This window comes from Pituophis catenifer, unplaced genomic scaffold (assembly GCF_029215685.1).
Source record: "Pituophis catenifer annectens isolate HBS135680 unplaced genomic scaffold, rPitCat1.0.hap2 SCAF_1, whole genome shotgun sequence".
In the NCBI taxonomy this organism is placed as follows: Eukaryota; Metazoa; Chordata; class Lepidosauria; order Squamata; family Colubridae; genus Pituophis; species Pituophis catenifer.
The window spans coordinates 121543833-121560102 of record NW_027256881.1 but is presented as its reverse complement, the minus strand read 5'-3'; the positions used below and the strand labels follow the sequence as shown (position 1 = coordinate 121560102).

Sequence of the window (16270 nt, the reverse complement as noted above, 5' to 3'; positions counted from 1 at the left end):
TATAAACACATTGACTTGACTTCATTTTGAATCAGCCAGATTCAGAAAATCACAAGTGTGAAATGAGATTCTTCTAAATTTAATTCTGAAGCCTTCCAAATTTTTATTACTACTTTAGAATCCAGAAGCACACAGAGCCAACAATCCTACTGAACCCAGCAAAGAGCTTGATTTTTTTTTTAAAGAAAAAAAGCAGGCTAGAAAGCTGCACTCATATTCATGCCATTGACATCACAGATCTCCTTCAGATCACTAACTGAATGCAAGAAGATCAAAGTCAAATGGAGGTAAGCCTGCAAACGCAGTTCCATTTTCTAGCCACCTTCACACCTTCCACCTGTTCAGATGAAAACTTGAAGAAAGCTAATATGTCTGCCCAAACTGATAGGTATCTCTCCAACCTGCCCATTGAAGAACAATTCCAAGGTGAACAGAGTATAACAGAAACAGTGGTGTGTAATTCTGTGATCTGGAAACTCTACTCAAAGTTCTCTTTTTGTTCACTCTTCTAAGAGCACATGTCCTGGAATGTCAAGTCAGTGTCCCAGTTGGACGTGGGACTCTGTAGCTGGATATTCAAGTCTTTATTCTTCTCTGCCATGGGAATAAAAATCTATCTCTGTCCCATGGCTTACTGCACATTCTATGACATTACTGCCAGTTGTAAAGGACATTAAAAAAGGTTTTGAACTGTTTTCTATTCATCATAAATTCTGAGCTCCTGCTCGCTTTGAACATTTCAAGGTTCTTGTTCTAAGAACTCATCTCCTATGAAACAAAAGAAACAAAAAGAGGGAAGGGAAAGCAAACTCTTTCTCTCTCTCTCCCCTTCTATCCCAACCCATTATTTTCAAGGAAAAAAAATACAGCTTTCTTTAGCATGGCCACTTCTTGCACTATATGCCATTTCCTTCGCCATTAAAAAGGAAGATAAGCATATTATCTTTTTGAAAGCCTTCAAATAGAAATGTTACTTTAGCAGAAAATCCTGAACTCATTCAATTGAAACTTGGCAAACATAATCCCAACGAAATGGCAAACTTTAACTGATTTTTTTAAAAATCCATTGAGACAAGACAAGATCTCTTTGCAATTAATAATAATGATGATACTTGGAACAATTGCAGCAAAATCAAGGTGATTATTCATCTAAAATTGGAAGATTTGATTCTGTAATAAGTAGCTGTTTCTGCAAGTATATAAGAAAGACTGAGTTAGAGATATAGTCAACTCTTTGTGTTTCAATTCCTAAACTCTATTTGATCAGGAATTCTCTTGAATAAGTCTTTGACTCACCAACCTTTTCACATAGATGGGTCTTAAAAGATGTGTCTACTCAGTGCACGCTCCTTCTTATAAATAATATAATGCCGGTAAGGGGGTTTCCATTGCTTTGGAAGAGGAGTTTTTTGACTTTCCATTTGAGCCTAAAGTCCTGCACAGATCCATATGCAATATTCGATGCTTGCAGTACTGCAATGTGTGTGAGCCCATACAGCATGTACAAAAGAGGCAGAACCTGCATTGTACCAGTACAATGTGGTTACTGTGATTGTTGTTTTCATTTGACTACTGGATCTCCACAGTGTGTATCCCTGGCCCTGGGATTTCTTGATGGGCCTCCATCCAGGGGTGGGTTCTAATTTTTTTTTACTACCAGTTCTGTGGCCGTGGCTTATTTTGTGGGCATGGTTTGATGGTCATGTGACAAGCAATTCTTTAGGATTTAGCAGAGGTACTGGTCTACACATTTGTTTTTGGAGCGTTCCAGTTTACTTATTTGTTTATGGAGCATACCAGTCTACACATTTGTTTTTGGAGTGTTCTGGTCTACCCATTTGTTTTTGGAGCATATCGGTCTACACATTTGTTTTTGGAGCGTTCCGGTCTACCTATTTGTTTTTGGAACACACTGGTTTACCACCACACTGCCTTTTACCGCTGATCAGCTGTAGAGCAGCCCTTTGAAGCATCGCGGCAAGAGTTTAAACAGTTTTTTGCCAGTCTGCCACCACCGAGAGCATCGGAAACCGCTTTCAGGCAGCTTGGCCTCAATTGTCAATCTGCCACCACCGAGCGGTTTCCAAGGCACAGATTGGTTCTAGCCAATCAGTTGAGAGGCTTCTTGGCTTCTCAATTTAAAGCTAAGATGTCTTGGTTTTTTTTGTTCTCTTCTTTGTCAAGTGAGCCGTGATTTTTTCCTTCTAGCCGATCAGCTGGGAGACTGGGAGGCAGCAAATAGATTGGGAGTGTGGCCAGGCAGAGGTGGTATTTACCGGTTCTCTGAACTACTCAAAATTTCCACTACTGGTTCGCAAGAACCGGGGAGAACCGATAGCAACCCACCACTGCCCCCATGTAGGGGATGCCAGTGGGGGGCATCCATGTAAAAACTAGGTCTGACCCTTGCTTAGGTCCCAAATCAAGTCAAAGTTGATCAGGTGCTACCATCTGCAGAACAATTTATCACAAAGCAAACTGTTTAATATTTGACAATAATGGCTAGGTTGTTAGTTCTCTGGAATGCTGATAAATTCTCTACTGCAATTCAAAATATTTTACTCTTTGAGATTCATAAAGAGATAGGATACTGATCTTTGAAAGTAGTTTTTCTTTTCTCTTTTAGAAAATGTTTCAGAATGATAATCCTCACTAACCCATCAGCATAAAACTAATGTCACTGAAATATTAATATAAATGTTTTAGTATAAAGTGCTATTCCTTGAATTATAATAGGTTGTTTGTTATCAATAGTAATAATAATAAGGTCCTTGGGAAGGACTCAATAGATGGATAAAAATGCCAAATCCAGACTAAACATCTCAGTCATTGTGCAACAAACAAAATAACGATGCTGGTAAGTCATAATGTATTTGTATTTTTTTCAAAATGTCGCATAGAAATGCATATTATATAGTAAAAAGGTACCAGCTACATATTGCTTAATATGCAACCTACATAAGATTCCATCACAATGCAATCGTATATCAACTAATGCAGTCTTTAACTATATATTAATATGTATTAAATAAAATGTATTTTAAAAATAAAATAATAAAGTATAAAGTTCAGGTTGTTCATTTTTAGTGTTTTTGAGGAATAATTTCCATCAGTTTACAAAAATACACTGAAATATATAGGCATAGCCAACTCTTTATTTGTCAATTCTCAAACTGAATTGAATCAGAGGATCTATAAAGAAGTCTGTGACTCACTGACCTGTTTCTATTTCATTCTTATGTGAAGCAAACCAGTGCACATTCCTATTTATAAGTAATGCATTATAAATAATGTAATTATAATGCTTACAAATACAATGCTAATGCAGTAATTTTTCGATTCCCATATTTTTTTTTCAACTCAGTATTACAACTCAAATCTAATAACTTTATAGTAAAATAGGTTACCTATGTTGTTATGTCTATTTTGCTTCTCCATACACTGAAGTACACAACAGTAGCCCATTGTGTAGTTGTTCTATAACTATGCATTATCTAGTCGGTGCAGAATGTTTTCTAGGGCCTAAACATTCTTTTATCAAGTTATTATTTCAAGTAGCTCGAAGATTACATCATCGAAATAGTTTTTAGTTTCCTCCTTTTTTGTGTTTAAGACATTACATTTTCACAAATATTGGGGGCATAATGACACAGCAATGGATTAAGAAAAATGCCTAATTAAAAATAATGACCATTTGAGCTGCAGTGAAGAAGAAATGGACTAGGAAATATGCTAAGGAAAAGGTGAGCACTGAAACTTGCCTTTGAAGCCGGTGGCACAGTGACACAAGAAGTGGCCAATTAAATCCAAACAGGTGGCCCCATTTTTGCAGGGTGAATTTGAACATTCGTTAGCTTCCACTTCACACAATGGTCCTTCGTAGCCAAGCACACAGTGGCAGGTGTAATTATTCTGATTAACTACACAAAAGCCATGGTCTGAGCAACGGTGGTGAAGGCACATGTCTAAGCCAAGTTCACAGAATGCCCCAAAATAACCTGCAGGACACAAACACCTACAAGACATAGAATGAGAAATTAGCCATCTAACTCCACAGACAAATTGCAATGGTTACCAGAACTTCATCCTAGCTTCTTCTCAAAACAGTGTCATCTTATTCACAACTGGATGATAGTTCCAGGAAGATCGAAATAAGAGTATGATTAATCAGATAAGAAGCCTTCGCCATCTTTGTTCTTGGTTAACTATACCATTTTAGGGCCTAAAATGTTTGCCAGATTATATGAAGAAAGCTGAACTAAAGTTTAATCTGATTAGGATGAACTGTCTATTACACTCTGATTACTCTTATAGGAAATTAAAATTATTTATGCATCCATATCAAAATGACTGCAATGGGATAAACCAACTTTCAATGCGAGTAGGGACAAAGTTCCATCAAAACTGTGTTCTTCAGAAAGATTTGGGACAGAGAACAGCTTTGAGTAAAAAAAAAAAAAAGCTTCTCCTGAAGCTGAAGGCTACTACTTTGTCTTTGTTTTCCTTTTAATTGAGTTGATATAAATCTTATTTCAATTTGGTGAGGTTTATATAATATAATTAAAGACTATGCACATCCTATTATTTAAATAACTTACAATGTTGAACATAGCAAAGAGAAAAAATATTCCATCAATATTAATTACAATTTAGAATATCATTATTACAAGCATTAAAATTATTTGACTTTTTCATTCACACCTAAGTATAACTTTAAGGGGGGGAAATCTTCTGCAATTTACATCAAAGTATTTGTTAGATAAATAAAGATGTCAGTCTTAAGCTACTTAATATTAAAATCACCATGGTACTGCTACGGTACAACTATATCTATACAATACATGAGAAAAAATAGACGAAAAGAGAAAATTTAAGATGAATTAAAATTAGAAAAAGAGAAAAAGGAAAAGGAAAAAATAGAATAAAATTAACAAACTAAAATAAAAATATTACATTTCTAACTTTCCCCCTGTTATACATTTGCAAATTTTCAATATTTGTAGACATTTAGGCCCTCTTGGAAGCCAAACTGCAAATCATTATGTTTACCATTCTGAATGATATGTTGTACGTATGGAAACCATTCTTACCTAAATCTAGTTACATTTCTGTTGGGTATATACAAAGTTAGTTTTGCCATTGCTGAGTATTCTTTAAGTTTGCATGCTGAACAATACACTTTTGTGAGTTACTCCGGTGGGAAGAGGAACCATATGAAAGAAAAGCTGCAACATTCAAAACTAAGGAAAAGGCAAATCTCTTCCTGGGGTAAATCACCACTTTAAAGCTTCTCTATCAGAAACACAAAATACATGCATTGCAACATTCAGTAAGTTTTACAAAGATGTCATTTCATTTCATTTCATTTATTATTTTATTTTATTACTTTATTTATTTTATTCTATTCTATTATTATTTATGTTTATTATTCAGTGTAAGTACTATCCCCCTCCAATTGACTATAACTGGGGAATCTTCCAGCATAGAAATATTTGTGAGTTCAATCCTTGGTAGCAGAAGATATTTCTCACTCTGGGCACGATGAGTAATTGTCTGCTGTGAACTTTGCATAGGCGTCAGGAAGGGCATCCAGCCAGTAAACGCTCAGCAAAATTCAGTTACCCAAAGTCTACCCCAATGCAAGGGATTATGGGGACGTTAAAAGAAAAAAAAAAAGGTCTTGTCTTTTATTTATTTTTTTACAGCAGGGTGGCATATAGTACATAGTGTTCCTTTACGTGATTTTTCTCCAGAACTGTGAAGAAGGTTAGACTGAGAGTAACAGTTTTGCTCAAAGTCCCTCAGAAGAAGGGAGATTGGAATTGGGATCTTCCTGCTCCTATTCAACCATTTTTATTGCAACCTCACATTGGTCCAATATAATACATACCCCCCTATAGATATATGATCACTTAATAATTCTTCAAATTATTAATAGGGTATCCTTCCAAGTTATGTTTAGTATTCCAGCAGTAATTAAGATTTCAGTTTAGTAATCTTATCTTGGGGAAATATAATCCTATTTAGCCACAACTTCCTTTAAAATACAAACCACGTCTTGCAGGCATACAATAATTGATGATGGAAAGGTTATTGGAGAATAAAAGGAGTTTTTCTCATGATGAATATTCCATCAGGGTGGCCTATAAAATGTGACAGGGTTGGCATGTTCCAGGTCCCTCCAATTAAGTGGCGACAACTGTTGGGATGCAAAATGTGTGCCTTCTCCGTCGCAGCATCTGCCCTCTACAACAGCAGCTCCCTGTAAGATTCAGCTAGTTCTAACCTTGGTAGTCCTTCAGAGGGCCTTGGAGACCCAATTCTCCCAGACACTGGGTTAGGATGACACAGAAGCCTTATATAAATGTACGAGTGTTGAGTTTTGTTCCCAACACAGTGTTTTTCAAAATCATTGTTGCTTTTATACTGTGAATGTTTTTTTTTTTAACCCTGTTAGTCATCCAGAGCTGTTCTGGGAGTGGGCAGCTCATAAACTGAATGAATGAATGAATGAATAAACAAACAAAGAAACTTGCTGAATTTCTGCCTACTCTGCACCTATTAAAACACAAGATGTTTACTCAGAAAAGGAAGAAGGGAAAATAACAAAACAAAACAAAACAAAACAAAACAAAACAAAACAAAATAAAATAAAATAAAATAAAATAAAATAAAATAAAATAAAATAATAAAATAAGGGAAGGGAAGGGAAGGGAAGGGAAGGGAAGGGAAGGGAAGGAAAGGAAAGGAAAGGAAAGGAAAGGAAAGGAAAGGAAAGGAAAGGAAAGGAAAGGAAAGGAAATAAGGGATTTCTTAATCCATAGCTCTGTTTACCTGTGCTTCCCAGAGTCCAGGCACTGCTCTTGTTGGCCTGTCTGTTCTCCATAGAGCCCACCTGCCCACCCTCCCATCCTTCTGTGCTCCTTCCTTACCGGAGACTCCCACCTCTTTGTGCTTAGCAACCTGTTCCATCCTGGAGTTACAATGGCAACCAGGACTGCATGGATTGCTGTCACTAAGCGATGTGGTCACGTAACATCATCACATAGCGATGGCAAACCCATTCCCAATTGCAATTGTAACCTCTTGACTCTGGCCATATCCAGCAGGTGGTTTTCTATACATTACCATGAATCAAAATGGTCCTCAATTGAGAAAATGTGTTTCAATCCTGAGCTAGTAAATTAAACTATAGCAAGAATACATGATTTATTTAAATCATGCTTTGAAGAAGGCATATCCCATGAGGGACTTCTCTATCTTTCAGAGCAAGCACAGAGTAAACCTTTTTCCTAGCTGAATATTTATATCTCTCACAAAAAGCAGAGAACCACACCTTTTGAAATACTGTATTGTTCTATTGCCAATATTACAAAATATCTGAAGTCTTTAATTTGATTTAATTTGATCCATACTAAGACATACTAAGACTGGTATGGTGTGGTGCTTTTAAGGTATCAGACTAGAAACTAGGAAACTGTGAGTTCTATTCCTGCCTAGGTCAGTCAGCTCCTTTCCATCCTGGGAAGGAAGCCAGGGCAAACCATTTCTGAAAATCCTTGCCAAAAAAACTGCAGGGATTTTTCTTAACAGTCTCAATGCAATTGAACTGAAGTTAAAAAAAAAATACTTATCAACTCTGCCCTTAAAATCCTCATTGAATTTATATGAGGTTAGCAGTGCTTTGCTTACTGTGAGTGGCAATTCCCACTTAGGGAAAATGCAATGGTGTTTTTTTTGTGTGCTGCTATAACTATCATATTTCTAAACTCATCAATGTTTACAGAAATCTGGAGGAAAGTCAGACTAATACCAGAAAAGGATGCCTCTGCTTTCCCCAGAGTTATTATAATAATTGGAAATCTTTCAGCTTAATACAAAAAGGTCCATTGCCCTCTTTTCATTAGCTTGGTTAGGCCCTTCGGTTTACAATATTACTTTCAAAGAAAGAGCTCTGTGTATCCCCTTAATTATGGAACATTTGCTCAGCCAATCTGTTAAATATAGATGACTGCTTTGTCAAATATGCACTAACTGCTAATTATTTCTTGTATGTAAAACATAATTAGGAGAAAGCATGATAAACAGTAGGTTCTCCAAACCACATGTGATTAAAAATAGCTGATATATGTGTTCCCACTTGCAATTAACATCTACTGTTTATAATCTGTAATCTAATAGTACTAAAAAAAAAACCTTCCAAGTTACTATTTGATAATACAAACAGATAATACTTTTAATCTCAGTAATAGGATTTGATTTTATTCCTGGTAATGAATTCATAAGAGATGATATGAAAATAAACTTTTTTTAGAGTGTTCCATCTATCAACAATTTATCTAATTTTTGTAAAGCCAAGTATTACGTTACAAAGGTTTCAAGAATAGCCTTCAGTGCAACATTTCCTTCCCACAATATTCCTAATCTGGCCTTTCATGATACCTCTTCTAACAATGTTCCAATCAGATTTCAAATTATACTCTTTTTTCTCCCAGTTATTTTTAACTGGGAAATGACTCCAAGGACTTATGGTTGTAACTCTCTCTTTTTTCTCTCCAAGGAAGCCAATAAGCAGAATTCCTGGGGTAAATAAGGTTTACCTCATTTCCCAAACTTCTCTCTTATTCAATGGTTTGGGTTACACAGTATGATTCATGCTGATGTGGTTCAGTTGGTTTGGCTTACTGCAATATGTAAACAACTTGGTATTTGTAAACCATGGTTTATGCTGGGGCATATCATTAGGTGACATGAAGCAGTCACTAAATACAACAATTTGCTCTTTCTAAATTTTAAGTGGACTGTAACCTCCTTTGGATAGATAGATGATAGATAGATAGATAGATAGATAGATAGATAGATAGATAGATAGATAGATGATAGATAGATAGATGATAGATAGATAATGAGAGACAGAGACAGAGACAAAAATACAGATACAGATAGAAGCTATGCTCATTGGATGCCAACAGATTCAGAAATTGGTTCCCAGTTCAGATAATGATGGCAATAGAACCACCATCTACCTAGATTACCCCTATTTATGAGAATAGAGAGTAAAATATGACACTTGGAGCTCTGCAATCGAAGTCTCTACACACAACATACTTGGCGTATTATTGGATATGCACCAAGCATTTTTCAATGAGCCAGAAGCAACTGTAGTCAGCAAGGTTCTTTCACAACTTCATCTGGTACGCCAACTGTGCTGTTTGCTTGATTGAGAGAGACTTCAGACAGCACTCATGCTCTAGTCCAGGGGTGGGCAATTGATTTTTCTAAGGGGCCACATAAGAAACTGACATTGTTGTGGAGGGCCACTGCTGCCCCGTCCCCCTCACTGCCACTGCCCTGCTGCCCCACTGAAGCACCCACCTCCTGATGATTCCTCTCTTCCACCAATGCCACTCTGCCTCTTGCTGCCCCCACCCCTCCAGCACCACTGACATCATGGGCCAGATAAGGACAGCCAAAGGGCCAGATTTTGCACCAAAAAGGGAGAGAAAAAGGTATGCACGTAGTACGCATTGTCAAGGTTGTCTCAGTACCAGTTTGTTTATTAGAAAATATGAAGGCCACAGTTAGCAAATCTTGATTAATATTTATTTAAACCCAGGTTTGCACATTCAAACAGGTATATATGCAACAGAATGGGGGATAGTAGTCACTTCATGGCTTAACCTAATGCAATATGCTCTACATGGGGCTGCCCTTGAAAAGCATTCAGAAGCTTCAATTGATCCATAGTGCAGTGATACGGCAATGATGGGCATGCCTCAGTAAGCTCACATGAGCATGGTGACTTGAGGGACCATCTACTGTAGCTCCTGTGGTGTCTACTCAGCGGGTTCAATCTGACAGAATTAATATGCTCCAGATTCCTTCAATCAAGCAGTGCCATGCCATCAATTGTGTTCTCTTTATTGTAGCACCTGCCTTTTGGAATGAGGTTCCTACTGAAATCTGCCTAACTCACCAACCTGATGTCATCCTGAAGAGCCTTAAAGGCTTGGCTGTTTTCTCAGACTCTGAGCTAGTTGAACCCACTCATAGAGTATATTACTGTGTTGTTGCTGTTATTTGGATCTGCCATCTTGTCTTATGTTTAATAGGTTTTTTCCCTATCCTATTTGATGCAATTCCTTTTTTATATAGTAAGACCATCTGAGTTCATTTGGATTGGGCAATACCTAAACTGCATAAAATAAATAAAGAAGAGGATTAATTTCTAGACAGGCATAATTTAGTGCAGCTTCAGTTAAAAGCATCCCCATTCTATTGCATATTTCTCTGTCTGGATTGGCAAATCTGAGTTTAAATAAATATTAATCCAGATTTGTTAACTATGGTCTTCATAATTTCCAATAAACAAACTGGTATGGAGACATCTTTGCCAATACCTTACTATGCATACTTTTTCTCTCTCTTTTTGGTGAGAAATGCATTGCTTCCACAGCTTCGAGAGGAAGAGTTTCTTCTATTAAATACTACTTTGAATGATGCCAAGCAATCTTAACTCTGTGTAAAAGATGCATAAGGAGTGATTACATGCCTGCTCTTCTCAGGGAAATAATCATGTTGTTCTCTAATGAACATGACCTTGCATTAATGTCCTAAATCTTTCGAGCCGCAGTATACTAAATGTGATATTAAAAGCTTTGAGATGGGGTTAATTTGCTATTTAACTTTGCAAAAAGTTGAAACCTAAATTCTAAGCAATTTCCAAAAGATGTCTCTGAGAGCTGGGGTTTTAAAAGACAATCTTTGGGAATTAGGTTGTTTACATATTTTGCTAAACCTTTACAAAAGCAAAAGTTACAGCATATTTCTGCTGTTTTTCATAATAAACAGAGAGGGAACATGGTATAGTGAAAATTGGGGAGGTGGCTTGGATTCAAATGCCTACATGAATATAGAATTAACTGGTTAGCTTTGGAACAGTCAATCTTACCCAGTGAGTCTAGCTCACAGAGTTTTATTATAACATCAGACAGGCCCACCTTGAAGAAGGATAAGATCCCTCTATTAAATAAATAATACATACTACATACTCAGTTAATATTGGGAGAGAGCTGATATCTGTGACCTTTAAGAAGCTTTAAGAAACCTTTAGAGGAGAGGCAAACATACTCTAATTCCCAGTTGCAAATAGAAATGATTAAATACTCTCTAGAGATAACATTTTAGTCAAATTTTGTATTCAGAACTGGAATTTGATATCTGAAGAGTTTGCAGTTCTAAAGGATGTTTGATGCTCTCTGACAGTTGATATGCAACAGTAGTCATATCTGGCACAAAGCTAGTAACATTTGACAGCTGATCTGTATTAATTATCATTATCTAGCATGTACGAATGAACGTTTGTTGACAGGTATCTGACCGAGCATCATATTGACACTGTCCATTTCAGACAGCAGTTGTGATATAGCGTTAGACAGCTGATAAACTGGGGAATTTGGCAATTGACAGCATTGAATATAAGCAATCTGCATTTGATTATGTAACAGCTTGACATACAATACCAATCGAATGTCAATATCTCTGATTGCTGAGTTGCAATAGAAGTTGGAATTTTACATTTATTTTGCTACACTGAACTCCACGTTCTAACAGAATTTCTGAGAGGTGTGGCATGGTTTAAACATTTTTAGAAAATTAATTATTTTGTTATAATTTTGAATAGGATTAAATTGTTAGTGCATAAATGATTGCCTCAATTCCCATATAATTTCCACACTTTTCAGGCAAACATTTGAATCTTCTTAAAAGTAGTTGCCACTAGTAGAAGGAAAAGGTTGTCATATGGCAAATCTTCCATAGCATAGCCATTGTATATAACAATATTTAGATTTTAAAAGTTTGTATTTTTCCCAAGATTCCAAATCATATATATCTTAAAGTTGGGCATGCCCATCACCAAATAAAAGTACAGGAAATGTGAGGAAGAACAAAAAAATTAATTAGATATTTTATGTATTTATTCTTACATATAAAGATGGAAATAGTTATTAATACCAAAATTTGCATTAAAGAATGCAACCAGTTGTTTTTATTCTCATTATTTTTTATCAGTTCAAATAGCAGAGCACTGTAAACATTTTAGTAACTATAATAAAAATCAAGTAGATTTCTGCAGAACCCTAATTTAGTAGCGCTCATACTGCTATTGTATTATCCTCATTCATACCTCTCCTCTACTGAGGTTTTTGAGACTGGCATATAATTCTAAGTAGAATTAGGTGTAGCAGTTAAGTGCCTCTGTAACTTTTTCACTAAATGTTTCAATCTAACAGTGAAGAAAATGAATCCTTCAATATAATTTTTTAATCTAACATAGTGAAAAAATGAATCCTTTAATATATGGGAAGAGTTTTATTAGCTGTAGTTTAATTAATGGCATTTAAAGGTAAATGTTTCAAATTTAGTTCTGATCCTTTGTCCTCGCACCATCCATTCTCTTATTCTGCCAGAATCTCGGCTCTACTGCTTGCCTGCCTGCCTGTCTGTCTCTCAATCTCATCTGGAGTTATAGCGACTAAAGACAGAAAACAAGAGAATCATGTCAGTGTGGCTAGCAAAGGAACCTAGAACCAGCATTGGCATGGACTTCCTATAGACCAAAAGACAATGTCATAACTCTACTGCTGATCCAACATAAATACCATTCTAAATCCACACACATTTCATTGCTTTTAGAGTGATGAATTGTGGAAAACATACAAGGGTGAAAGGGATATGTGAGAGAACTGTACCATAACTATCGCTGAGTTTTGCTATTCTTGGCATGCATAGTTTTTTTTTTTTAGGTCAAAAATCACAGCTTGGATGACATAGCTAAAGAATTTGGCCGACATTTACCTGAACATTTGTGTCAGGATGCCAGAGGGTTGATTTTAAGGATGAAGTCCAGAATGATGAATAAAAGTATCTTGTGGCTATGAACACAATTTAGTTTGTGTGCAGTCTGTGCCAGAGTAGAAGTTTGTCAAAGAGCATATCCTAAGGTCCAACAGCTATTGATCCGACACAAATGATCGACCTTGTTTTCATTCAATTGAAACTGATCTCTTTGTGCTGTTGCACAAATAGTGTATCTCCTGGCTGTGTAAGCACTTTGGTTTTGGGGTTGCTTTCCATGACTGAATCACACTGATCCCCTGGGGTTAGTACAAAAGGGAATATAGCCTTCCCTGCCAAATTATGGAAAGTTTGGAATTTTTCTCAAACATGCTTGTGTTTTGTTCAGATTTGTGTTTTATTTGTTCGATCAGATAAAATGTATCAGAAACAAGAGCAAAATTATCTGTTCTCCACAGTAGCATATACAAAACATGTTCTCTTTTGTATGTTGATCTTTGCAAAAGGTCAACATACCTTTGAGGTATGTTGAGGAGGCAAAAGTGGTCTTCATTCTTTTTCTCTCTCTTCAGATTTTTAAGTGAGGGGGTAAAAATAAAGAGATTTAAACTGCCTGTCTGATCGATAATTGTTACACGTAGGACGAGTTTTTTGACATACCTCTGCTCCTGCCTCAGCCGCACACTAATCAGGCGATATTCACAGTTGTCTGCTCTTCCCTCATCCTTGTGCTAATCCATACTTAAAATAAAGCAGCTAGCCTTCTGACACAAAAGCATCATTTAACACAAACACCAGCACCAATGTCTGCCAAATAGCCAAGCTGTGATTTTGAACAAATTAAAGTGTGCTACTGATGCTGAGCTTTCTCTGTCTTTATTGGGTTGTTTGTGTTTTGCCTTCCAGGGAGAGGCAAGTGAGGACCTGATGGACTATATGCATATTTCTTAAAAAAGCTTTCCACTGGTATAGCAGAACCCCTAAGCATAATCTTTGAAAAATCTTTCAAGACCAGCTCCCTACCCAAACTATGGTCACTAGCCACAGTCATCCCTCTCTTCAAAAAGGGAGACCCCAGCCTAGTTGAAAATTATAGACCAATCTCTTTATGTTGCGTCATGTGCAAAATCATGGAATCAGTCATTAACCAATCCATTACCCTCCACCTAGAAACAAACAACCTCCTCTCTAATAAACAATTTGGTTTCAGAAAAAAAAAGTCCTTTTAATCTACAACTTCTACACTGCAAAAACATATGGACTACAAATATTGATCAGGGCAAAGCAATAGACGCAATTTACATAGACTTCTGTAAAGCGTTTGATTCAGTGGTACTGACAAACTACTTCTAAAATTAAAATCCTATGGTATCTCCGGACCCCTACATAATTGGATAGGGTGTTCTTGTCAAACAGACAACAAGTGGTCAAAATAGGGAACACCCTATCAAATCCTGCACCTGTTAATAGCAGTGTCCCCCAAGGCAGCATTCTAGGACCAATACTCTTCATACTATACATAAATGACCTTTGTGATCATATTATAAGCAACTGCATTCTCTTCGCCAATGATGTAAAAATATTTAACACCACCAACAATGCTGCTATCCTTCAAAAAGACCTTGACTTTGTGTTGGAATGGTTGAAGGTAACTCCAAATCTCAACCAACAAATGCTCTGTCTTACACATTGGCAAAAGGAATCAGAACACAAAATACAAGCTGAGTGGACATGACCTTGTAGATGACCCACACTCTGTCAAGAACCTTGGAGTACTCATATCTAATGATCTAAGTGCCAAAGCCCACTGTAACAACATTGCCAAAAAGGCATTAAGAGTTGTAAACTTAATCTTGTGTAGCTTCTTCTCCGGTAATATCACACTGCCAACCAGAACATACAAAACATTTGCTAGACTAATTCTCAAATACAGCTCATCTGTCTGGAACCTGCACTGCATATCAGACATTAATACTATCGAACATGTCCAGAAATATTTCACAACAAGGGTCCTCCACTCCTCTGCTTGCAACAAAATATCTTAGGCCACCAGACTTGAAATTCTGGGCCTAGAAAATTTAGAACTATGCCATCTTCAGTATGACCTAAGCGTAGCTCATAAAATTATCTGTTACAATGTCCTACCTGTCAATGACTACTTCAGCTTCAACCACAACAATACATGAGCACACAATAGATACAAACTTAAAGTGAACTGTTCCAAACTCAATTGCAGAAAACATGACTTCAGCAACAGAGTGGTCAATGCCTGGAATGCATTACCTGACTCTGTGGTTTCATTCCCAAACTGCCAAAATGTTAACCTTAGACTGTCTACTCTTAACCTTACCCCATTCCTAAGAGGTCTGTAAGGGGCGTCCATAAGAGCACCAGCATGCCTACCATCCCTGTCCTAATGTTTTCTCTATTTGTATCTATTTTATGTATTCAATTCATGCATATACTTATATATATTATCTACTATGTTCTTGACAAATAAATAAAATAAAGTAAAATAATAAAATCATTGCAATGCTCCCCAAAACACTGTCTGCAAGAGGCATCCTATAGGCTGGCACATATTGTCACCACTGTTGCCAGCTTTCTACAAGGCGTCCAGGCAGCAGGCCCAAGATTTTTTTTTTTGCTGGGCCGATGGGATCAAATTCACTATGTTATCTCATCATTTTAGCATTACAATTCTATTCCGCCCTCCCCCCAAGAACTACTTTTTCTTCATCTATATATTTGCATTTCAACACGGACACCTTGACCATTCTTTATCACCAGTGAAATAAATGAATTTTATTTTACTTCAGGATGAATAACTAACTTGTTACATTGGTTGCAAGGTGTCAAACTGCAGCCCAAATTTCTGTTGCTAAGCGAGATAGTTGTTTAGTGAGTTTTGCCCCATTTTATGACTTTTCTTGCCACAGTTGTTAAGGGAATCACTGCAGTTGTTAATTTAGCAACATGGTTGTTAGGTTGGTTTCCTCAATGATGTTGATTGTTGGAAGTTTGCAAAAGGTGATCATATCACTCTCAGATGCTGCAACTGTCATAAATCTAAACCATTTGCCAAGCATCCAAATTTTGATCACATGACCATGGGGATGCTGCAACGGTCATAAATGTGAAAAATGGTCATAAGTCACTTTTTTTTTAGTTCAGTTGTAACTTTGAACTGTTTTAAAATGAATAGAAGTTGAAGCTTCTTCAGCTCTGACTGGATGGTGGGGAATGGAAGGATTTATATTCCTTGCAGACAGCTGGTTATTTGCATTATTTCAGAGAGTCATTGAAACGTCTTCAAAAAGCCCCAAGAAAATCCAGTTGCCACTTGAAAAAGCACCTTTGGGACAACCATGACCTGGATGAATGAGAATCTCCATAGACACTTTACCAGCAG

The 16270-nt window shown here is 36.7% G+C and overlaps 1 protein-coding gene across 1 annotated transcript in view; it reads right to left on the bottom strand.

Annotated features, from left to right (window-relative positions):
- The window catches only part of EYS (eyes shut homolog), an 871663-nt gene that overhangs the window by 689517 nt on the left and 165876 nt on the right, over positions 1-16270 (bottom strand). The window contains exon 12 of the mRNA XM_070932259.1: positions 3762-4015. Within this exon, the coding sequence (XP_070788360.1) occupies positions 3762-4015 (254 nt within the window). The remainder of the gene's footprint in view (positions 1-3761; positions 4016-16270) is intronic.